We start from the raw sequence: 26,763 nt of genomic DNA on the forward strand, positions 1-26,763 counted from the left end.
GAGATTCTTAGTCCTCAACTTCTTAAAATGTATTCAACATCATTAAGGCGTCATCAGCTACCTGAGACCATGTATGATGCCACTATTGTGGTCTTATTGAAGCCGGATAAAGACCCAACTGCGTGTGGCTCCTACAGGCCAATATCATTGCTAAATTTAGACTACAAAATTCTGACTAGGTTACTAGCCTCCCGTTTAAATAAAGTGATTACGTCTATAATACATCAGGATCAGGCAGGGTTCATGCCGGGGAGAACCACCTCTGACAATATCAGGAGAGCCCAGGTTATTGCTCAGATAGGAGTAGCGGAGGGTCGTGAATGGGCCCTGGCGTCACTTGATACGGCCAAGGCCTTTGACTCTGTGGAGTGGCCTTTCCTGTTACGGATCCTGAAGGAATTTGGCTTTGGACCGGGGTTCATGAGGTGGATAGAGATTTTGTACCAGAGGCCTAAGGCAAATATATTAGTGAATGGAACCCAGTCAGACTCATTTACTTTGCATAGAGGCATAAGACAGGGCTGCCCCCTTTCCCCCCTCTTGTTTGCGGTGGTGATCGAGCATTTAGCCTTGCGTATCAGGCAGGATGGTTCCTTCAAAGGGATATCTAAAGGAGATAGAGAGGAGAAGGTTGGCCTGTACGCGGATGATCTCCTCCTGTTTATGGATGAGCCTGAGCGGACCCTTCCCAGGGCAATTGAGGTAATAGAGAAGTTTGGCACATACTCGGGCTTGCACATAAATTGGATGAAATCAGCTATTATGCCTCTTTGGGATCATGGTTGGCCAGAGTGTATAAATAATCTACCAGTAGTGGATCAGTTTAAGTATCTTGGTATTGTGATCACAAAAGACCCATGTGTGTCTGTGGCAAAGAATATAGACCCGATAGAGTCCCTATTTATTGATAAATTTAAAACTTGGAAGGCATTGCCGATCTCTGTGATGGGGAGATTGAATCTAGTTAAAATGATTCTGCTTCCCAAAGGTCTGTATCTTTTGTCGCACGCATGCGCCCCGGTACCCAAGACATTCTTTGACAGGTTGCACTCCCTGATTACGGCTTTTGTTTGGGGCAAGGCTAGGAGGAAGCTTTCACAAAAAGTGCTACAGAGGTCCAAGACAAGGGGTGGGGTGGCTTTACCCGATTTTTTCCTATATTATTTGGCCAGCCAGCTGAAGTATATAGCGGCTTGGGTTAGACAGGTAGATCTACCTGGGCCGGAATACTGGTTGAGGGAACATCTTAGTCTATCTACTCTATGGCCGGTGCTGGAGTCTCCAGGCACAGTCTCTAGGAGGTTACTTCTCGCCCATAGACTGGCTAATCAAGTATGGAAAGCGGCAAAATTCAACTCCTATGTAGATTTACCAGATGTGGTTCCACTTTGGGATAATCCCATGTTTTCACACTTGATAACGTTAGAGGGCTCGATGACATGGAAAGGGTGTGGGGTGATGACACTGGCTGAGCTATATGATGGAGGTGTATTGCGGACTATGCAGCAACTACAGGAAAAGTTTGAGATTCCCCACTCTTTATTTTATAGGTATCTTCAGTTAAGACACGCCCTGAATGCTCAGTTTAGAGGCACGAATCGCAGTATCTCTAAGTATCCATTAATAGGGGTGTTGAGATCGCAGGGACCTAAGGGCATCATTTCTATACTGTATACATATTTGCTGGGTGATCGCATGATTCTACAACCACTGGAGGTTGAAGCGAAATGGAAAGCTAACATTCCAAATCTTGAAGCTGAAGACTGGGAGGAGGCTATGTTAGTACCCAATAAGGTTTCCCCATCGGTAAATAATAGGTTGACACAATTGTTCATATTGCATAGGAGCTATTTGTCCCCTCTTCGACTGTATGAGATGGGGAGATCGCCCAGCAGCGGGTGTCATAGATGTCAAGAGGAAAGTGCTGATTTCTGGCATTTGATGTGGGGATGCAGATATTTACAGGTTTTCTGGGGTAAAGTTGTAGAAATCCTCTCCACAATGGTACCTGTCTCTCTAGGGGTCTGCCCAAAGATATGTATCCTGGGGATATTAGAGGAGGAACAGTGGACACATTATCAGAGAGTATTTTTGGGGGAGGCTCTATTCCTGGCCAGGAAGGCGGTAGCGTTGAGGTGGATGGCTGAAAGATCTCCTACAGTGGGCCAATGGAAGACCTTGATGAATCATGCTATGACGATGGAAAAAGTGGTATACATTCATAGAAAATGCCCAGGGAAATTTCAGAAAGAATGGGGGGAGTGGTGCTCTTCTACTCATTCTTTGCAATCTGTGCATTTGCACTCTGTGTCGGAGGACCCCACTGCGATGGGTGTCTGAATGCTAGTATGTAGGTTTATGATGCCTCTTGATGTCGGGCGGTTGAATAATGTGAAAATTACCCAATGCACCGTGTATTTTCATTGTCTGATGTGGAGTTAGTGGCTCCCCTGCGTGGGTTGCCACTGCTCCAGAATGTGATGCACCATGCTGTTGTTAAACTTCAATAAAACGAGTTAAAAAAAAAAAAAAAAGTGACGGCAGCAGAAAACTGCTGACAGATTTCCTTTAATTACATTTCAAACTGAAGAAATGGCAACCTGAAACTACCTCAAAAGGTGAAAACTGATGATTTCACCATGGCCCTCACAGTCCCCTGATCTGAACATCATTGAAAATCTGTGGATAGACCTCAAAAGAGCAGGTCACGCAAGACGGTCCAGGAATCTCACAGAACTGGAAGATTTTTGGAAGGAAGAAGAGTCTAAAGACTTGAAAAGAAGACCTCTCCAACCATTAAGCATGGGGGGTGGATCAATCATGCTTTAGGGTTGTGTTGCAGCCAATGGCACAAGGAACATTTCACGGGTAGAGGGAAGAATGGATTCAATGAAATTCCAGCAAATTCTGGAAGCAAACATAACACCAACTGTAAAAATGCTGAAGGATGGCTTCTACAAATGGATAATAATCCTAAAAACACCTCAAAATCCACAATAGACTACTTCAAAATGTGCAAGCTGAAGATTTTACCCTGGCCCTTACAGTCCCCTGATCTGAACATCATTGAAAATCTGTGGATTAGACCTCAAAAGAGCAGTGCATGCAAGATGAATCTCACAGAACTGGAAGACGTCTACAAGTTAGAATGGATGAAAATCCCTCAAAAAAAATTGAAAGATACTTGGCTGGCTACAAAATGCATTTACAAGCTGTGCTACCAGGTAGTAACTATCCAGGGTGCTCAAAATTTAGCTTCTGATCCTTTTCCTTTTTTTCTAATTTTGAAAATGTAAAAGATGAAGAAAAAAAATGTTTTTGCTTATAATACAAAGGAGGGAATTTGTCATCTTTAACTTTATGCCTTTTAGAGATCATTTTATCTTTAACTTGCTTAACTGTTCACAGTAGCAATAATTTTGACCAAGGGTGGCCAAACTTTTGCACTCCTTCAAATCTATCAGACAATGTAAAACACGGCTGAGGAGACCTACATGAAGAATCCAGATGAGGTTAATTCCATGATATTGTTGTAATTGTGCACAATTCAGCGGATGAAAATATAACAGGAGATGTCTGCACAACAAAAGCTTAACATGGCTACCAGCAGGGCCGGCGCCACCAGTAAGGCGACTTAGGCAGTCGCCTAGGGCGCCATTTAGCAGGGGGCGCCCGTTGCGGTTTAAAAAAAAAAGAAAAAAGTTGCTTATATAAGTTCGGGCGGCCGGCGGCACCCCTCATGCTGCGCCGCCTGAGCGGCTGAGGCTGAGCGCTTGCCGCTCTAAAGAATCCTGCCTGCGCCTGCTGTGTCTGCTCTGTGCTGTTGTTAATGTAGCGTGGCCGATCTCTGTTCGGTCCCTGGTACAGGAGCTTTTGTTTCCTGTACCCGGCCGGACTGACAGGAAGTGCTCACTTAGTGTGCACTTCCTGTCAGTCCGGCCGGGTATAGGAAACAAATGCTCCTGTACCGCGGATTGAACAGAGCTCGGCCACGCTACACTAGAGGTGGGGGGGAATGAGAGTGACAAGGGGGGAGGGGGGAATAATGAGAGTGACAAGGGAGGGGGGGTGGAAATAATGAGAGTGACAAGGGAGGGAGGGTGGAAATAATGAGAGTGACAGGGGGGGGTGGAAATAATGATAGTGACAAGGGAGGGGGGGTGGAAATAATGAGAGTGACAAGGGAGGGGGGGTGGAAATAATGAGAGTGACAAGGGAGGGGGGGTGGAAATAATGAGAGTGACAAGGGAGGGGGGTGGAAATAATGAGAGTGACAAGGGGGGGTGGAATAATGAGAGTGACAAGGGGGGGTGGAATAATGAGAGTGACAAGGGGGGGGTGGAATAATGAGAGTGACAAGGGGGGGTGGAATAATGAGAGTGACAAGGGAGGGGGGGAAATAATGAGAGTGACAAGGGAGGGGGGGTGGAAATAATGAGAATGACAAGGGAGGGGGGTGGAAATAATGAGAGTGACAAGGGGGGGTGGAAATAATGAGAGTGACAAGGGGGGGTGGAATAATGAGAGTGACAAGGGGGGGGGTGGAATAATGAGAGTGACAAGGGAGGGGGGGAAATAATGAGAGTGACAAGGGGGGGTGGAATAATGAGAGTGACAAGGGGGGGTGGAATAATGAGAGTGACAAGGGGGGGTGGAATAATGAGAGTGACAAGGGGGGGTGGAATAATGAGAGTGACAGGGGGGGTGGAATAATGAGAGTGACAAGTGGGGGGATGGAAATAATGAGAGTGACAAGGGAGAGGGCGGGAATAATGAGAGTGACAAGGGAGGGGGGAGGAAATGAGAGTGACAAGGGAGGGGGGGAATGAGAGTGACAAGGGAGGGGGGAGGAAATGAGAGTGACAAGGGAGGGGGGGGGAATGAGAGTGACAAGGGAGGGGGGGGAGTGACAAGGGAGGGACTAGGGAGGGACTAGGGAGGGGCGGGAGAGAGTGACAAAGGAGGGAGGGGGGGGGAAGAGAGTGACAAAGGAGGGAGGGGGGGGGGGAAGAGAGTGACAAGGGAGTCCCCAGAGCCAGACTGCAGCCAGAGACCAGATCATCTTATTGTCCTGGTGGTAAGTAGACAATGCAATATGTTTATTATGTAATTGTTTAGTTATTAATACTACATTGGAAACTAATTTACCTCACATTTAGGGTCAATTCACACATCCATGTGTGTTTTGCGGATCCACAAAACACAGACAGCGGCAATGTGCGTTGCGCACTTTGCGGACCGCACATTGCCGGCACTATTGCGGACAAGAATAGGACATGTTCTATTTTTTTCAGGATCGGAATTGCGGATCCGGTTCCGCAATTCCGGATCGGGGCCGCACATAGAAATGTATGGGTCCGCAATTCCATTCCGCAAAAAGAGACGAATACAAGAAGCTGGATTAACCCTAAGGGAAACATAGCAGTTCTTTTAATTTAAAAGCTGAGAAAGGGGTGTAACATGATATGGGCAGATCATCTGATAAGGGGGCGGGGGGGGGGGGGGGCGGCAATTTTTATCTTGCCTAGGGCGTCAAAAATCCTTGCACCGGTCCTGGCTACCAGGGATAGGAAGGGGCCTGACTACAGGAAGGTTCAGATAGCCAAACGGCTAATGGATTCCCGTTTAAGGTCTGATTTAACATATAACGTTTACTTCATATTCTTTAAAAAAACAGGAAGGCAGCAGGGACAAATCAAACAGAGCAAAACACATGTAATAAAGTAATATGGCAGTGAATGAAACCATGAGACAACGCAGGTACCATCTTACAAGTCTAAGAAACTGTTGGATCAAGTGAAAAAATCAACATCACAATTTCATGACATTTTAAACCCTTGAGAAAAGAACCTCTGTATTCAGTTCAGGTATTCACGCCCTGCACTCCTAGCACTCACTAGTTTTTCCCCTCTTGCATAATGTTTCACTTGTTTAATTTTTGCACGTGCCACATGATAGTTTCAACTTAAAGGGGCTGTCCACTTTGGACAATCCCTTTAAGTTATAAGGGTCATTGACAACAAGCTCATCACAGGTTGTGCCCTCCCCCCCATTGATAAGCTGTAATCTGTGAGGAACCTGGCAGTAAGTGTTCATTGTCTAATGCCGTACTTGCAATGGAGGCAGACCACATGACTGCCATGGAGGCCGGGGGAAAAGCTTCTTCTCTTCGTGAAAACACTGCAATTTCATGCAGCCACCACTAGGGGGAACTCAAAGCAATAAGATTATTAGAACTTCCATGGTAATTGTACAGACACCTATGCACTGAGCTCTCCCTAGTGGTGGCTGCAGACAGACAGCTTTGCAATAGAAGGGAAACAGAAGATATTTATGCCTGTTGTCTAGTGTCTTGAGAAATATGGTATTTCGAAAGAGGGCCGTATTTTTATAGCGCCTTTCTCTGAAAGTTGGATAAATTGGATGAGGCTAAAGGCGACTTTTTTATTATAGTAAAACAGTCCATAATTAATTTTATTGTCATTGCTTTATGCAGATAAATGCAAGGATGACTCAGATTGTCCCTTTGAAGCCTCTTGTAAGAATACCAACTGCTATTGTAATCACATTTGTAAGCCACAACAACCAAACTGCGTGACTTTGGTGAAATTGGATGGTGTATGTACAGGTAAACATGCTATATGATTATAATAATTAGCTGATTTTCTGGGTATTTTTAATTGACAGCCTATTCATAGACTCATTGATACCCAACTGATCAGTAGAATGAAGAGACCACATTGTTCACTAAAGTTCTGTGGCCTCTTTTTTTCTCATGACCCCCTGTTGGAACCACACTGATCATACATTGATGGGATACCCTCAGAAACTTACTTCTTAAACCTTCTTCTTCATCAGAGCCAACTACCACCAGGAGTCCATTTTTGACATCAAATGTGGTAGACACAGCAGTGTACACACAATCAGGATCCCCGACATCACAGCCAGGTGAGCACGTCCTAAGAGTCCTCAACTCAATGTGAGATTCTACTCTTCTTCCAATAATTAGTTCCACTCATTACAGTGAAACGACCCATCTCTAGTAACTTTCACCTGTAATATTATTACACTCCAGAAATACATCCAGGCCCCTCTTGGACTTTTTTGTGAACTCACCATCACCACCACCTCAGGTAGAGAGTCTTACTGTAAACACTCAAGACATATGGAGAAAAATGGGCTTTTGGGTAGCCAGAAAGTGGCCAACCCCCAAGAGTCAGACATTCTTGGGCTTTTGGGTAGACAGAAAGTGGCCAACCCCTTTAAACAGTCAGTTTCCTAATAAATTCCCAACCCTTTAGTGTATCTCTAAACAAAGAAGTTTTTTCCAGACCTTCATTCAGTGCAAATTTTCATAAGAAATGTGCTAGTACACATGTTATATGGGGTTGGAACATTTAATTTCTTAAGATCTAATTAAAACTTCTTCATCAGCCCCACGTTCTACCACCACTCCATTGCTGACATCAAGCATGAATATGGGAAACACTACCCACTACAACCAACTTACAACATCAACAGTACAGATATCAGTAACATCACACAGCATATCTCAAAAACCCCCAGAGAAGCCTGGAGCCACAACATCACAACCAGGTGGGCATTTCACCTGAGATCTCGACCCAATGTGAAATCCTATTTCTTGCATTGATCAATTAGATTCATTTTACAATCATGTGATATGTGACCTGTCAAGTTTCATAACTTCATTATTTCTTGTATTTTATTTAAGATGTAGACTTCACAGAAACTTGTGAATTCAGATTGCCAATCTAATGGAAGAATACAGTTACTGTATGCTGAGAATTGTTGTACGGTATTCTGATCTTAACCAATAAAGTAGGGACATTTACACTGGAAGACAATGGTGTCTCGCATGTATGACATTTTTATGGAACTTTTCAGTTACGGTGCTTGATACAGGGGAATGAATGACATCACGCGGATAACCAGGCCCCCTGCACCCTGCTTCGCTGATGTGTGGGCTGGGTCCATATGTGTGTGAGTCCACTTCACCACTGGAGGTGGTCGGCACACCGTCTCTTCAAACCGCTATGCCATGCTCCTGATGATCCATTTCAGTGGTGAAACTCAGAAACTTACTTCTTAAACCTTCTTCTTCATCAGAGCCAAGTACCACCTGGAGTCCATTTTTTACATCAAATGAGGTAGACACAGCAGTGTACACACAATCAGGATCCCCGACATCACAACCAGGTGAGCACGTCCAAAGAGTCCTCAACTCAATGTGAGATTCTACTCTTCTTCCAATGAATAATTACACTCATTGCAGTAAAATGATGAGTAAGATGTCAAGTACAACATGACTTCAGGATTTCTTGTGTTCTCAGAATTCATAGAATCAACATATTTCATCTTAATTGTCAATCACATGGAAGAATACACTGGCTCACAGTATGCAGACGCTTGCTGTGCACACTGACTTCTTTCAGAAATACAAATAAGAGTAGAGGGATGGCACTCAAAACAATTGCGGTGTATGGAAAAAATATATAATTGAGGTGTATGGGAAAGAATACTATTTATTATGGAATAGCTGATAGTAAAAAATATTGATAGTAAAATTATCAGGTATGATAAAATGTCTGTATATATCACACAAGTGAAAATAACATTCAATATAAAAAGTACATAGTAGTCAAATCATTGTAGAGATAAAGGAGATAAAAGATGAGGATGGTTGGATGATAAATAATAAATAATAAATAATAATAGATAATAAATGTCAATACAATGCAATCCTGCTGGAAAAAGACAATTCAGTGCAATCCTGTTCCAACAGGATTTCACATAAATGACATTATATTATATCAGGATGCCATTGGTCTTTACAACATAAGATCAGACTTTTTTTTCCCAACATACCTAAAGGACTGTCTTTTTTCAGCAGGATTGCACTGAATTGTCTTTTTCCAGCAGGATTGCATTGTATTGACAGTTATTATCTATTATTATTTATTATTTATTATTTATCATCCAACCATCCTCATCTTTTATCTCTTTTATCTCTACAATGATTTGACTACTATGTACTTTTTATATTGAATGTTATTTTCACTTGTGTGATATATACAGACATTTTATCATACCTGATAATTTTACTATCAATATTTTTTACTATCAGCTATTCCATAATAAATAGTATTCTTTCCCATACACCTCAATTATATATTTTTTCCATACACCGCAATTGTTTTGAGTGCCATCCCTCTACTCTTATTTGTATTCCCCCACTACAAGCGTTGGGTACGCTCTGTTCGGATTGAGCACCATACTCCATCCTCTTGCCAATAGAGAGCCGCCTCACTTTTATACTTTTTCTTTCAGAAATAAATTTAGGACATTGACAAGGCTACATACTATTCTCTATAGCTAACTTGACTTTCTGGTAATCTGGAACTGTTAAATGATGAATTAATACAAATTCTCTAAAATGAAATGCTTTAAAGGGGGTGTTTTTGTCTGGAAACAGTGCTACCCTTGTCTTTGGGTTGTATCTGGTTTTGCAGCTCAGACCCATAGGGATCTGTTCATTTTTCAGAAATGAAGCCACTTTTGTCCATGAAACAGGTACCATATGCATTATGCAGTGCTACAGTATGTCCACCAGAGCTTCTTCATAAAACAACATAGTAACATTGTTTCTTAGGCTGAAAAAGGACATCTGTCCATCCAGTTCAGCCTGTTATCCTGCAAGTTGATCCAGAGGAAGGCAAAAAACCCTTGTGAGGTAGAAGCCAAAAAATGCCTTCCCGACTCCAATCAGGCAATCAGAATAACTCCCTGGATCAACGACCCATCTCTAGTAACTATCACCTGTAATATTATTCCCTCCAGAAATACATCCAGGCCCCTCTTGGACGTTTTTAGTGAACTCACCATCACCACCACCTCAGGTAGAGAGTCTTACTGTAAAGACTCCAAGACATATGAAAAAAAAAACAATCAAGAGTCAGAGATTCTTGGGCTTTTGGGTAGACAGAAAGTGGCCAACCCCTTTAAACAGTCAGTTTACTATGTTATATGGGGTTGGAACATTTAATTTCTTAAGATCTAATTAAAACTTCTTCATCAGCCCCACGTTCTACCACCACTCCATTGCTGACATCAAGCATGAATATGGGAAACACTACCCACTACAACCAACTTACAACATCAACAGTACAGATATCAGTAACATCACACAGCATATCTCAAAAAACTCCAGAGGAGACTGGAGCCACGACATCACAACCAGGTGGGCATTTTACCAGAGATCTCGAACCAATGTGAAATCCTATTTCTTGCATTGATCAATTAGATTCATTTTACAATCATGTGATATGTGAGTTGTCAAGTTTCATAACTTCATTATTTCTTGTATTTTATTTAAGATGTAGACTTCACAGAAACTTGTGAATTCAGATTGCCAATCTAATGGAAGAATACAGTTACTGTATGCTGAGAATTGTTGCACGGTATTCTGATCTTGACCAATAAAGTAGGGACATTTACACTGGAAGACAATGGTGTCTCGCATGTATGACATTTTTATGGAACTTTTCAGTTACTGTGCTTGATACAGGGGAATGAATGACATCACGCAGATAACAAGGCCCCCTGCACCCTGCTTCGCTAATGTGTGGGGCAGAGCCACCCCGTTATATGTGTGTGAGTCCAATGGCCTCTTTACAGCCATATTAGTGCCAGTCACGCCGCCGCTTCACCACTGGAGGTGGTCGGCACACCGTCTCTTTCAAACCACTATGCCATGCTCCTCATGATCCATTTCAGTGGTGAAACGCGTAGAGCGTATGGGCATATGGAGCTAGAGCAGTTAGTCCACTATCTATTAACAGCTGTGTCTAGACTTAGGACTTGGTGTATTCATCCAGCCTTTGCTTCACTAGTTTGGCTTGGGGTGATATAATGTTTAGCTGTGTGCGCACCAATGTGAGAGTGAATGGATCAGGGTCAGGATATCACTAGTGGACCTTAAATCCAACTCACAGGGACAGCAATCATACAATTGTGTGTGTGCGCGCTGTGTGAGGGACGTATCAGGGTCAGAATATCATCATTGGACCTTAAGTCCAGTTCGCTGGGATAGCAATCATACAATATTGTAGGCATCATGTTGGATGGGATGTATGCTTAGAGAGTTCTGGGTGGGGAAGATAGTGGTGAGTGACCTGAGCTCAGCATACCTGTACTGGTACTATAGAGTACCGCAGCTATTCAATTACAGTGACGGCCAAATACCCTGCACTTATTACTTCATCACACAATATACGAGACCACGTCTATCAACCCAAGTCAATACAAGTGCATCCCCCTTTGCAATACCACACACATTACACAGCCCAGCTGCTTGATTTGATACATTGTATCTGTGCCTCCACACAATCCTGTCTCTGAGCTCTACAGGCAGTTCTTTCCTCCTCAAGGCTTGGTTTTTGATCTGGTACTGTATGCATTGTCAGCTTTGAGACCTTATATAGACAGGGCTGTATCTTTCCAGATCATGTCCAATCAACTAAATTTACCTCAGGTGGACTCCAATCGAGGTGTAAAAACATCTCAAAGATGATCAAGAGAAATCGGAGGCTAAGGGTCTAAATTGGGGATCAGCAACCTCCGGCACTTCAGCTGTTCTAAAACTACAACTCCCAGAATCCTCCTTTCACTTCTATGGTGGTTGCAAGAACTGCCGAATGTGTTGTAGTTTCACAGCAGCTGGAGTGCCAAAGGTTGCTGACCCCTGGTCTAAATGTTCATGTGAAATGTTAGCTTTTCCTTTTTAATAAATTAGCAAACATTTCTAAAATTCAGTTTTTAACGTTCTCATTATGTAGTATTGAGTGCAGATTGATGGGAGAAAATTTGAACATTTAGATTTTTTTGCACAAGGCCACAACATAACAAAAAGTGAAAAAGTGAAAGGATCTGAAGACTTTCCAAATATGCCCGGTATCTAGTATCAGTATAGTCCCATCCCTTCATTGAAATAAGCACATGGTTGGCTGAGTGTCCATGTTTGAGCTACAGTATATCATGTGTACGGGTGACTTTAATTTTGGCATGCCATACATGCCAAAATGTACAGTATATCTAGCATTTTTTTCTTTTCACTTATTTCCTCATATTCTGCACACTGCATAATAACACTGTGTCATGCAACTCAGGGAATGTTATTACAAAACTACCCCTTAACATTGTGGTTAGTGCTTGCTGAGAGGACTTTCCCTAAATGCTAATGTCTTCTTCGCTGTGCCTGAAGCATTTACTTGAAATGGTTTTAGCTGAAATACTAGACACAACCCTAGAGTGGCACTGCTTTTGGGAAAAATACAGATTTTCCCACGACAGATAGTGTCCAGGAAATAAAGGATCGGATGAATTTTGTTCTCCCAGGAGAAAACCCACCACCAGAAGTATCTGACAGGGTCTTTCTACTCTCTCCTCATTGAAAATATCTACATGCTTGGCCAAACCATGAGTGTACATGCATGAGTCGGGATAGATAGTTGCCAGCCAAATGAGGGTTCAGTCGTTAAAGGGGTTATCCTATGACTAATGTAAAAAAATGAAAATCATCATATACAAAAGACATCATATAGTACATGCCAGTCTCTTTCTAACAAAACTAGAACCAGCCCTGTACCTCACATGGATCCAGAGATCTCCACATTCATTGATCTGCTAGATTTACATCAAGCTGGCAGTTCAAGGGGAGTGTCTTTTCTGTTGCAGCTCAGGGGGTGTGTCTCAGCTCTCCCAATCACAGCTCAGGAGGCGTGTCTCAGCTCTCCCTAACACAGTTCAGGGGGCGTGTCTCAGCTCTCCCTATCACAGCTCAGGAGGCAGTTGAAGGATGAAACTGAGCATGTGCGGCCATCTCAATGAGCAGGTCAAAGAAATTAGAAAAAAAGAAACAGCAGGTGGCGCTATACAGATACATTTTATTGAATAACTCAGTGGCTATGTTAAATTTTTAATTATATGCAATTACAAAAGAATTCAGAAAAGTGCAGAATATTTTTCATAAGACAACCCCTTTAACTACTTAAACAGGGGCTTACATAGAAATCATTGGTCCCCATAGCAAGAATCTAAATTGGGCCCCCATGCCCCAATCATAGCCCCTCCTTCTACTTTTTCCTAACCAGTATATACAGCAGTGAGGTATAAATTATAGCTTGTACCTCACATATCGGTACACTGCTGTATATACTATACATTTTAACACACTGCATGTATTATACTTCATACCTCACATATCAGTACACTGCTGTATAAACTATATATCTGTACACACTGCATGTATTATACCTAGTACCTCACATATCAGTACACCGCTGTATATACTATATATCTGTACACACCGCATCTATCATACTTCATACCTCACATATCAGTACACTGCTGTATATACTATATATCTGTACACACTGCATGTATTATACCTCGTACCTCACATATCAGTACACTGCTATATATACTATACATCTTAACACACTGCATGTATTATACTTCATACCTCACATATCAGTACACTGCTGTATATACTATATATCTGTACACACTGCATGTATTATACCTAGTACCTCACATATCAGTACACTGCTGGATATACTATATATTTGTACACTGCAACTATTATACCTCATTCCCCATATATCAGTACACTGCTGTGTATACTACATACAGTGGGATGCGAAAGTTTGGACAACCTTGTTAATCGTCATGATTTTCCTGTATACATCGTTGGTTGTTACGATAAAAAATGACACACACAGTGATATTTGAGAAGTGAAATGAAGTTTATTGGATTTACAGAAAGTGTGCTATAATTGTTTAAACAAAATTAGGCAGGTGCATAAATTTGGGCACCACAAAAAAGAAATGAAATCAATATTTAGTAGATCCTCCTTTTGCAGAAATTACAGCCTCTAAACGCTTCCTGTAGGTTCCAATGAAAGTCTGGATTCTGGTTGAAGGTATTTTGGACCATTCCTCTTTACAAAACATCTTTAGTTCATTCAGGTTTGATGGCTTCCGAGCATGGACAGCTCTCTTTAGGTCACACCACAGATTTTCCATTATATTCAGGTCTGGGGACTGAGATGGCCATTCCAGAACGTTGTACTTGTTCCTCTGCATAAATGCCTTAGTGGATTTTGAGCAGTGTTTAGGGTCGTTGTCTTGTTGAAAGATCCAGCCCCGGCGCAGCTTCAGCTTTGTCACTGATTCCTGGACATTGGTCTCCAGAATCTGCTGATACTGAGTGGAATCCATGCGTCCCTCAACTTTGACAAGATTCCCAGTCCCTGCACTGGCCCCACAGCCCCACAGCATGATGGAACCACCACCATATTCTACTGTAGGTAGCAGGTGTTTTTCTTTGAATGCTGTGTTCTTTTTCCTCCATCATAACGCCCCTTGTTATGGCCAAATAACTCAATTTTAGTTTCATCAGTCCACAGCACCTTATTCCACAATGAAGCTGGCTTGTCCAAATGTGCTTTAGCCCACCTCAAGCGGCACTTTTTGTGCTGTGGGCGGAGAAAAGGCTTCCTCTGCATCACTCTCGCATACAGCATCTCCTTGTGTAAAGTGCACCGAATGGTTGAACGATGCACAGTGACTCCATCTGCAGCAAGATGATGTTGTAGGTCTTTGGTGCTGGTCTGTGGGTTGACTCTGACTGTTCTCACCATTCGTCGCTTCTGTCTATCCGAGATTTTTCTTGGTCTGCCACTTCGAGCCTTAACTTGAACTGAGCCTGTGGTCTTCCATTTCCTCAATATGTTCCTAACTGTGGAAACAGACAGCTGAAATCTCTGAGACAGCCTTCTGTATCCTTCCTCTAAACCATGATGGGGAACAATCTTTGTCTTCAGGTCATTTGAGAGTTGTTTTGAGACCCCCATGTTGCTATTTTTCAGAGAAAATTAAAAGAGGAGGGAAACTTACAATTGACCCCCTTAAATACTCTTTCTCATAATTGGATTCACCTGTGTATGTAGGTCAGGGGTCACTGAGCTTACCAAGCCAATTGGAGTTCCAATAATTAGTTCTAAAGGTTTTGGAATCAATAAAATGACAACAGTGCCCAAATTTATGCACCTGCCTAATTTTGTTTAAACAATTATAGCACACTTTCTGTAAATCCAATAAACTTCATTTCACTTCTCAAATATCACTGTGTGTGTCTCCTATATCATATATTTAACTGACATTTTTTATTGTAACAACCAACGATTTATACAGGAAAATCATGACGATTAACAAGGTTGCCCAAACTTTTGCATCCCACTGTATATAGTATACACATCTATTATACCTCACATATCAGTACACTGCTGTATATACTATACATCTGTACACACTGCATCTATTATACCTCGTACCTCACATACCAGTACACTACGGGATATACTATATATTTGTACATACTGCATCTATTATACCTACACTGCTGGGTATACTACATACCTGTGTCCACTGCATCTATTATACTGTATATCACTTGACTTGAAAAAGGTTCTGTGAGAGAACCGAAACGTTGTCACATGACATGTGTGAATAAATAGTACATTTTTTTCATCTTTCAAGGAGTGCTGCGGATCTTTATTGTTTATATATATATATAAAAAACACAAAATAGAATAAACCAGCACCTCGAAAAATTTATCTAAAAAGGGGGAACAGATGCTTGCTACCTTGGCTGCAGCACAAATATATATTGTGGGGTTTTGCTCTGGTAGACAGGCTAGCGGACGCAGTATAGAGGCAATCACAAAGTCTTTAGCTTAAACAGTTCGGTGTTTATTCACACATAAGGAAAAACAAAAATGACCGTTCACAGTCTCAGTGTTTGTTCACACCATGCAATGTCCATAGAACAAAATCTTCACCTGGTTAGCAGTTTTCCACCCGCAGTCCACAGCAGGCTTTAGGGGCCTGTTTCCTAGCATGCGGCTCTCAGGCCTTTAGCACGGCACAAATTCACAGGTCCCAAAACACAGAGACTCCCCAGCTTCTCTGTCAGATGGAAGATAAACCACACCCAGCTGAGACTGCTGGCTGGGTTTTTTATATAGGCCAAAAAGACCCGGCCTGGAACGTGGGGAGAAGCCACCCACCCAGCACTTTGGCTACTCCCAGTAAGAGCCGGCCTGGATCAGCTTTACAGCCATACTAACAAAAAACAGTGTCAGTCAGCAATAGCTGCCGCTGACACTTAAAACTACCGGCTCTTACCTCACTGAGGCCAGGAATCTTGGTGACACATACCTTCCATCAATGACTGCCCCTTGCGCCTTCCTACAATATATATATATATATATAGAGAGAGAGAGAGAGATAAAGTACAAGGTAGAATACAAGCAGTGTGTACAGATACAGTGGGATGCAAAAGTTTGGGCAACCTTGTTAATCATCATGATTTTCCTGTATAAATCGTTGGTTGTTACGATAAAAAATGTCAGTTAAATATATCATATAGGAGACACACACAGTGATATTTGAGAAGTGAAATGAAGTTTATTGGATTTACAGAAAGTGTGCTATAATTGTTTAAACAAAATTAGGCAGGTGCATACATTTGGGCACTGTTGTCATTTTATTGATTCCAAAACCTTTAGAACTAATTATTGGAACTCCAATTGGCTTGGTAAGCTCAGTGACCCCTGACCTACATACACAGGTGAATCCAATTATGAGAAAGAGCATTTAAGGGGGTCAATTGTAAGTTTCCCTCCTCTTTTAATTTTCTCTGAAGAGTAGCAACATGGGGGTCTCAAAACAACTCTCAAAAGACCTGAAGACAAAGATTGTTCACCATCATGGTTTAGGGGAAGGATACAGAAGGCTGTCTCAGAGATTTCAGCTGTCTGTTTCCACAGTTAGGAACATATTGAGGAAATGGAAGACCACAGGCTCAGTTCAAGTTAAGGCTCGAAGTGGCAGACCAAGAAAAATCTCGTATAGACAGAAGCGACGAATGGTGAGAACAGTCAGAGTCAAACCACAGACCAGCACCAAAGACCTACAACATCATCTTGCTGCAGATGGAGTCACTGTGCATCGTTCAACCATTCGGCGCACTTTACACAAGGAGATGCTGTATGCGAGAGTGATGCAGAGGAAGCCTTTTCTCCGCCCACAGCACAAAAAGTGCCGCTTGAGGTGGGATAAAGCACATTTGGACAAGCCAGCTTCATTTTGGAATAAGGTGCTGTGGACTGATGAAACTAAAATTGAGTTATTTGGCCATAACAAGGGGCGTTATGATGGAGGAAAAAGAACACAGCATTCCAAGAAAAACACCTGCTACCTACAGTAAAATATGGTGGTGGTTCCATCATGCTGTGGGGCTGTGGGGCCAGTGCAGGGACTGGCAATCTTGTCAAAGTTGAGGGACGCATGGATTCCACTCAGTATCGGCAGATTCTGGAGACCAATGTCCAGGAATCAGTGACAAAGCTGAAGCTGCGCTGGGGCTGGATCTTTCAACAAGACAACGACCCTAAACACTGCTCAAAATCCACTAAGGCATTTATGCAGAGGAACAAGTACAACGTTCTGGAATGGCCATCTCAGTCCCCAGACCTGAATATAATTGAAAATCTGTAGTGTGACTTAAAGAGAGCTGTCCATGCTCGGAAGCCATCAAACCTGAATGAACTAAAGATGTTTTGTAAAGAGGAATGGTCCAAAATATCTTCAACCAGAATCCAGACTCTCATTGGAACCTACAGGAAGCGTTTAGAGGCTGTAATTTCTGCAAAAGGAGGATCTACTAAATATTGATTTCATTTCTTTTTTGTGGTGCCCAAATTTATGCACCTGCCTAATTTTGTTTAAACAATTATAGAACACTTTCTGTAAATCCAATAAACTTCATTGCACTTCTCAAATATCACTGTGTGTGTCTCCTATATGATATGTTTAACTGACATTTTTTATCGTAACAACCAACGATTTATACAGGAAAATCATGACGATTAACAAGGATGCCCAAACTTTCGCATCCCACTGTATACGGGGTCAGTTATATATTTTGGGTATTGTGTGAGGTACATGAGGTAATAGTGGTTGTAACTGTCTGCAGTACTACATATATATATACAGGTGAAACTCGAAAAATTAGAAGGTCGTGCAAAAGTCCATTTATTTCAGTAATGCAAATTAAAAGGAATTGCATTAATGCAGCTTAAAATTAGAGTTTTGTGAAAAGGTTCAATATTCTAGGCTCAAAGTGTCACACTCTAGTCAGCTAATTAATCCATACCCCCTGAGCAAAGGGGACCTCAAAATTGATACTTTAGGGTTTCATAAGCTGTAAGCCATAATCATCCAAATTATACCAAATAAAGGCTTGAAATATCTCGCTTTGCATGTAATGAGTCTCTCTCATATATTAGTTTCACCTTTCAAGTTGCATTACTGAAATAAATTAACTTTGCACAATATTCAAATTTTTTGAGTTTCACCTGTAGTAAAAATAGGGAATGGGGGTTAATTGAAGAGAAAGGAGGAGGACCTCCTCTTACCACTCCATGCTAGTGCAGAGCTCATCCTGCAGTTCTTCTCCATGCTGTTGGGGGTTGAAGGACCTGTCATGTGCTCTGTGCAGTTACTTTACTATATGTACAGGACCTGTGATGTCCTTTAGCTTTCTCCACTGATGAAAGGGATACTATACTGGGGGTGGACATAATGGCCCTGATTTATTATTTATACCTTACCTCCAGAATTCTGGCATCAAAAAGTCACAAAAATAGGGCTTTTGTGACTTTTTTGCACTTGTCTGCGCCACATTTTGCGACTTTTTTCATTTTTACACCTCTCACTCCAGTTTTGTAATGTGGGTGGGAAAGTGCGTGTGGTTAGCGATGGTAATGAGTTTCACTCCAGATTTATCATTAAGACTTTTTAAAAAGAGTCGCAAAAAAGTCGCAATCTCGCTCCAGGAGGAGGGTGGAGTAGGAAAACTGGAGTAGCTTCTCTAGACAAAAGTGTTGGGTCTAAAGATAAGACTAATTTATCAAGTAACATAAGACATTTGATAAATGTGGCATAAAGGACACCAATGTAGACTCAAGCAAAACTGACTTCATATTTTCCCCTTATGATAAATTCCCCCAAATCAGTGTAATTAGGGGACGGGCCTTTGGTTCACTGCGGGCCCCTTTTCCCCACTGGAACCATAGAAACTGCGTGGTCTGCATCTATTGGAGGTAAGCCACCATATTAAAGGCATATTGGCACCTTAAAGGGGTTATCCAGAAAATGATAATGATAACATATCCTCAGGATAGATTATCATTATCACATTGTCAGGGGTCTGAGCCCTGGCAGCCCCTGACGATCAGCTTCTTATAGCTGATCAGTAGGGCTCCAAGGAGTCGGCCCCCCGTCGATCTAATACTGATGACCTATTCAGAGGACTGGTCATCAGTATTATTTTCAGGATAACCCCTTTAAGAAGCTGGGCATTGGATTATTAGATCATTAGGAAAGTTGGTCGGGAAAACCTTATGTCAGCTTTGCCTTTGGCTGCTTTTGGGTCTTCATTGCTCATAATGTGGGTGTTCCCATAATAAAGTCCAAAGACAATGATGTAGCTTGCTGTAGTGTCTTATTATTGTAATTGAGATTAACCGCAATACCAGACACAGCCTATGGACAAAAGCGGTGCTGTTTCGGGGAAAAAAAACTTTCTAATCTCATACAACTCTGTTTTTTATGCTTCATCCTCATACCTTCTCAGGCTAATTCTCAGTGAAAAAAAGATCTTTTTCCTAGTGAAATATTGGACTAAGACATTATTTCAACATAAAGAGATATATGTGCAGCAAACATTTAGATTTTTTTTCCACTGACACAGCACATGACAAACATCTCGGTCGATTATGTGTATGGTTACTGGTATAATCTGCCTTTCTGACTGCAAATGATGTGGTGACCTTAGTGACATAACTTCTCAAACACAAAAATGAGAACTGTATCTTAAAAATCCTACTTGTCTTACTTGCAAGAATCATTTACAGGAAAACTTGAAAGTCAACACAACACAAGCACGATCAGCGTAATAGGCTACTCATTGGACCTCTGGAGAAAACCAAGTCAACAGGAGACAAAATAGCAATGTGTGTTACTACTGCTGTCACCTCATTGTGGCAATCGGTGGGAATGTGAACCTCCGCCATTCAGACATTAATGGCATATCCTCACAATCTTAGAATTCATTTAAGGGGGTGGAGAATTCTGTTTGCATAAATGAGCTTGAAAAATAAAACTTACCAAACATGATCCTTGATGGACATTTGCCCTCCACCAATCAAAGTTGAATTCGCTTGGAGCCATATAAATTTATATTCACTTTGAATCACCTACTTGCAGTTGATAACACTTGACGTTCTAAGGGATTAATAAAGTAATATAAGGTAGTGAGGAGAGGAGGGGGATGCAACTGCAGCAATTTTCTATGTTTGTGACTGTATGCCCTGAGGGGAGAGGGGAGAAGCAGCAGGAAACGTGTGATTGACATTGAGAGAGAAAAGCAGCTGTTTGGGTAGATGAAATTCCTACATTGTAGGTACTTTTGAAATCAAGTGTTGGCAATTAATTAGTAGGCAGAATAGGCAGTAGCCTTGGTCGACATTGGGGGGCACGACTAGTGGGAGAAAAAAACAATGTTCTATTGATGCAACAGATGTCAATTAAAGAAGAACTCCTACAAAAAGTTTTAATCTCTGATCTGCTAGACGGGTGGCTGATGTAATCTGTAGTGAATGTAATCTTCTTATCAGTGACTGTATTTGTAAGTTATAACCTCCCTTCTGATCTTCAGCTGTGTCATGTGACCAACACTCAGATCTCCAACTGACACAGGACAGGAAGTCAGTTACTTCTCTATTCATTCCTATAAGACTGACATTGAGACCTCCATAGGAATACATAGAGAAACTTCCTGTCCACACATAAGAGGCTGTGTTATTTGGAAAGTCTGGTTTCTGGTCACATGACACCGGTGAGAAGTAGAAGGAAGGGGATATCTCACAAATACAGGCACTGGTAAGAGGATTATATTCACTACAGATAACATCATGTACCTTTCTAGCAGGTCAGAGAGTACAATTTTTTGAGGGAGTTCATCTTTCATGAATTATTGTCTGTCCATCAGCTATCATGCTCAACTTCAGGGAGCTCGAATGGTGAAGGAGCATTCTGAAACCATCATCTAGGGCACCAGCAGATCATGTCCTGCACATGTACATGTACTTGAATGTGCAGCAAGCCCCTGAGGATCGGATGCAGAGGATGGGAGTAGTAGTGGCCCTGATGACATGATGTGACACAGTATACTCCCTCAGGCCTTTGCTCCTTGGGACTCGTTGCAGTGAAATGGTTGTTTTTAAAGAATCAGGCCAGAAGTAGAAGAATAAAAGTCTTTAGTAAGTGCAAAACAGGAGTTCTAGCAGATCCAGCAGTAGTTGTATACAGTACAATTTCTCTTCTCAAGTGATGAGGTATAGTGGTTGGCTAAGTGATGATGCAGATGATGGCACCTATGGTGTGCTATCTTGCTGATGTTTCTCCCCTGAACTTCTGGATAACAGCTGTAATCTGGCTCTTGTGGCTGCAGGCTTTTGAGTTAGTCTGGCCTGGCTGTGTATTAGGTGATGGGTGTCTTAGCTGTAGTTCTTCAGCTTCAGCAGGGTCGGGATAGCTGTAGTAGCTGATTACTATGCTGACTGTAACATTGTAGCTTTGAAGATATCTGTAGTTTTTCCTTATTACTCCTCACAGTCCTAGCTAACACTCCCCCTCTCCTGGCAAGAAGTAGTATTAGCTCCATTCCTGATGCCAACCATACCTCACCTGCTGATGTACAATGTAAATATGATATAACATTACAAACATTAAGTAAGAAATCAAACTTTGCAGATACCCCCAAGGTCTTAGGCACCGCAGATGTAACTGGAAATCAAAGCCCTGTGGGGGTAAGTGGGCGCAGTACAGAGGCAAAATAAAAGTTCTTAACTCAAAACGTCAGTGTTTATTCACACTTGAGGCAATTGCACAAATCAGCACGTAACTTTGCAGTCTTGGTGTTAATTCACACACAATGGAAAGTTCATATAACACAAGTCACTTTGCTGGCAGTTCTGCCTACAGTAGTCCACAGCAGGCTTTAGGGGGCCTGTTTCACCAGCATGCGGCTCTCAGCCCTCCAGCATGGCACAAAGCCTCAGATTACAAAAACAGAGACATCTCTGCTGAGCCCAGCTGCCTATTTAAGAACAGCCAGGTGCTGCCAAAACCCGGACCGGCACTTAAACTCCGGTCCGGTATTTGACCTAACCTGGCTTGGAAACCAGCCCAGCCACACATGCTGGGTGGAAAATACCTGCCTTGCCAGACACAACCCCTCACTGTGTCACATACCCCCCCCCCCCCTTTATTCAACCCTGGGTGGCTGGACACACGCCAGATAATGCACCCGGGACAGGGCATCCGCGTTTCCCTGCAATCTGCCTGCTCTGTGTTCTACTGAGAACTTAAAGTTCTGCAGAGACAAAAACCATCTGGTGACCCGGGCATTCCTGTCTTCGGCCTGGCTCAACCTCTTGAGAGGGGAGTGGTCGGTCACCAGGCGGAACTTTCTCTCCAACAGATAATAGCAGAGAGATTCTAGTGCCCAGTTGATAGCCAGGCACTCTCTCTCCACTATACTGTACCTGGTTTCGGCTGGGGTGAGCTTGCAGCTTAGGAAGACAACAGGATACTACTCCCCGTTGACTTCCTGAGACAGTACAGCACCGAGGCCTACTTCAGAGGCATCCGTTTGTACCACGAACTCCCTCTTGAAGTCGGGCGTCACCAAAACCGGTGACCCACACAGGGCCGACTTCAAAGCGGCAAAAGACTCTTCCGCCCCATCATCCCAGCGAACCATCACTGATTTTCGTCACTTCAAGAGCCCTACCAAGGGCGCGGCTAGAGTAACAAAGTGGAGAACAAACCTCATGTAATAGTCCAGCATTCCCAGGAATTACTTTATTTGTCTAGTGGTGACAGGTCGGGACCAATTCTGTATCGCCTCTATTTTGTTCACTTGGGGTTTGATGACTCCGCGCCCAATGACATACCCTAGTCTACATCTCCATTAACTCCTTAGCTATGAGTTTGGCCGAGGTATGTCGCAGTGGCACCGCCTCCGGGTACCGAGTGGCGTAGTCTAGAATGACTAAGATATGTTGATGCCCTCTGGCGGACTTCGGTACTGGGCCTATGAGGTCCATATCTATTCGGTCAAATGGTACTTCGATAATCGGTAGAGGTACCAGAGGACTACGGAAATGTGGCTGGGGGCTTGTTATCTGGCCGGTCGGGCAAAACTTACAAAACTCTTCCACTTCTTTGAATACGCTGGGACAGTTAAACCACTGTAGAATACGATCCTGAGTTTTCTGCAGCCCCAGGTGACCCCCGAGAACGTGTTGGTGGGCTAGATCTAACACAAGTTTGCGATAAGCCTTGGGGACCACCAACTGTTCAATAGGCTCACCCCGTAGTTGGTTTACCCGATACAGCATATCCTGATGAACCACAAAATGGGGAAACACTGACTCTGCCCCAGGTTGTTGTGGTTCATCATCTACTATTAGCACATTTTCCCAGGCGCGGGATAGGGTTGGGTCCCGACATTGGGCGGTATCAAAATTATTCCCGGAGACATTGAGGTCTGCCAATTCAGGACCCGGCGGCAAGTCTTCCACGTCTCCCACCATCACACTTAGTGGGGTTGTCTCCCCCTCTTCCACCGAAGTGGCGGTCACCCCTACCGTTGGTCTCAGGTTCCCAGGATTCTGGTCTCCCCCCTGAGCTGGGCCACTCTGCTAGGGTTAACCCCGATCTCATGGGTATCAGTCACTCTCATAGGAGGCCACAGTGCCGGAAAGTCTCTCCCTGTTATGAGTTCGTAGTGTAAATGTGGGGTAACTGCCACTTCGTGAGTCCATCTGCCAGCCCCTGTGGTTAGAGACACCAGGGCAGTGGGATAGTCTTTTAAGTCTCCATGGATGCACATGACTCCAACTTTCCGGCCAGTATACTCCGCTAACCGTACCAGGGGAGCCCTAACTAGGGACACCAGACTCCCTGAGTCCAGCAGAGCCTCCGCTGGAGTGTCTCCTACCTTCACCTGGCACAGGTGGTTTAGAGTTTTTGGGGTACCTTCTGCACACAGCCTCCTGGCATATAGCCAAATATAAACAAAGGATCCCAGCAGTCGTGTCTTAATGCAAATCAGATGTCTTTTATTCCATAAATGAAAAGACCAGGACCAGGTTTCGGCGATGTGCCTCTGATTTGCATTAAGACACGACTGCTGGGATCCTTTGTTTATATTGCTGTGGATTGACGTCCTCTCCCGTGCAGCGTGCACCTGAGTGAGTGCTGGTTTCTCCATACCAAAATCCTGGCATATAGCGACTGACAGTAGCCATAGTTAGTATCCATGGGTTCCACCTAATAGGGACAGTCAGCTCTTACATGGCCCGGCTCCTGACACTGCCAGAAAACTATCTGCACCAGGTCCGTAGAGGGTACACCCCGGGTGGGTTTGGTTGGTACAAGTCGCCTGGTCTGGGATGGAGATTTCTCCAAAAAGAACTCCCTGTGACAGTCTTAGTAGCCTCGTAGCGCTCCACCAGGTCCACCATTTCTAGGGCGTTGCCAGGAGACACCTGGCCGATCCAGTGCTGGAGAGGGGGTGGCAGAGCCCTCCAGAACATATCAGCCAATAATCTATCCAGCATAGCCGTGGGAAAGCACATTAGGCTGTAGCCACTTTTGCAAGAGGTGGAGTAAGTCATAATACTGGGTCCTCGCAGGCTCAGCCAGCTTAAACCCCCACTGATGTACCCGCTGGGCCCGGACCAACACATTCACCCCCAGTCTTGCCAAAATCTCACCCTTTACTTTTTGGTAGTCGGCCACTTGATCGTCCGGCAAGTCGAAATACACCCGCTGGGAATCCGATGCCAGGAATGGAGCGACGACCTCAGCCCACTGGTGACGGGGTAGCTTTTCCCTAAAAGCTACTTTCTCATACATCGCCAGGTCGTTTTCGATGTCGTCTGCAGGGGTCATCTTAGGAATCGCGGCATGGACTGCTTTCCGGGCATCGTGGACGCTCGGGGTTGCTCCTGCTGTCTACAAAGCCATCACGTGTTGTAACAGCAGCTTGTTAGTCTCCTGCTGCTGCTTATTAGCCTCATGTTGCTGCAGGTTTGTCTCTCACTGCTGCAGATTAGCCTCCATGAGGGCCTTCACAACAGCCTCTATTTTGTCGTGGGGCACTGGTTGTAATACAGCTAGTTTAATGTACGACATACAACCGTGCCTGAAAAATGCAGAAACCAAAAATACTGGCATTCACGCCAGCCTCACTGCTCTTGTCCACATACTCCCACAATTGTGGGGTTTCGCTCTGGTAGATAGGGTAAGCGGGCGCAGTACAGAGGCAAAATACAAGTTCTTAACTTAACGTCAGTGTTTATTCACACTTGAGGCAATTGCACAAAACAGCACGTAACTTTGCAGTCTTGGTGTTAATTCACACACAATGGAAAGTTCATATAACACAAGTCACCTTGCTGGCAGTTCTGCCTCCAGTAGTCCACAGCAGGCCTGTTTCCCCAGCATGCGGCTCTCAGCCCTCCAGCAAGGCACAAAGCCTCAGATCCCAAAAACAGAGACATCTCTGCTGAGCCCAGCTGCCTATTTAAGGACAGCCAGGTGCTGCCAAAACCCGGACCGGCACTTAAACTCCGGTCCGGTATTTGACCTCACCTGGCTGGAAACTAGCCCAGCCGCACATTCTGTGAGGAAAATACCTGCCTTGCCAGACACAACCCCTCACTGTGTCACAGCTCCTACATAATTACAGTCTTTTAATAAGTGAACCTTTACTTTCTTTTCTTCTAGTGAATTACAGATGTCAAAATAATTCCATGACTGAGCAGGAGATCGAGAGATGTACAAAATATAATAACGCGGTATGTGATGCTAAGAAATAACTTTCCAAGTGTATAACCATAGTTAGAGGACAAAAAAAGAAAAAAACAACTTTTCTTAAAGAGGAAAAAACATTGTGTTCTGCTCATGGAGCCTGAAGAACAGCTACTGGGCCCTTACATTTCCTGCACCAGCAGCGTTAAGGCCTCATGAACATGGCTATTTTGGTAATATAACTAAGCAGTAGGGCATCATTTTTTAGATTAATTTTAAGACCTTCTAATTGATTTTCTTATAGCATCCGTCGTGCACTTTCTTAAAATCCTTTGTGACTATCACTGAAGAAACCTGTAAGAGAAATAACACCAATCGTGTCCAGGTAAGTAAAGAACTGATGAGATTTACACCATCCTTACTTTCCATTGTTTATCCATGGAGCAGAGAAGTAACTTGAAACTCCTGGACCCCAGTGCAAAATCTGTAAGAGAGACCCAACTTACCATGTGCTATTTCTAATACTGGTGTCGTCATATGTGGCAGAGGAGGCTTTGGGCCCCCTCAGGCACCATGGTCCGGGTATGACTGCTACCTGTGCACCCTTTATAGCTACACCCTTGCAGTGGAGTAAATACTGTATTGCCCAGACTCATCTAAAACAAAAATAAATGAAGCAGCTTTTAAAAAAGGAATGAAATTAAAGTTTCAATCTTAATATTAAAGGGTTAT

General features: G+C 43.3%; 1 protein-coding gene across 4 annotated transcripts in view; it reads left to right on the top strand.

Moving 5' to 3' along the window:
- LOC120986214 (adhesion G protein-coupled receptor E2-like) overlaps positions 1-26,763 on the top strand; it is a 71,724-nt gene that overhangs the window by 24,460 nt on the left and 20,501 nt on the right. Inside the window, exons 5-11 of one of the 4 annotated variants that reach the window (XM_040414647.1) lie at positions 6,497-6,628; positions 6,859-6,948; positions 7,435-7,596; positions 8,128-8,217; positions 10,097-10,258; positions 26,008-26,078; positions 26,336-26,416. In XM_040414647.1, coding sequence (XP_040270581.1) covers positions 6,497-6,628; positions 6,859-6,948; positions 7,435-7,596; positions 8,128-8,217; positions 10,097-10,258; positions 26,008-26,078; positions 26,336-26,416 — 788 coding nt within the window. The remainder of the gene's footprint in view (positions 1-6,496; positions 6,629-6,858; positions 6,949-7,434; positions 7,597-8,127; positions 8,218-10,096; positions 10,259-26,007; positions 26,079-26,335; positions 26,417-26,763) is intronic. The other 3 variants (XM_040414649.1, XM_040414648.1, XM_040414650.1) reach the window with 3 other exon arrangements.

The sequence above is a fragment of the Bufo bufo genome, chromosome 1 (assembly GCF_905171765.1).
Source record: "Bufo bufo chromosome 1, aBufBuf1.1, whole genome shotgun sequence".
NCBI classification, from domain to species: Eukaryota; Metazoa; Chordata; class Amphibia; order Anura; family Bufonidae; genus Bufo; species Bufo bufo.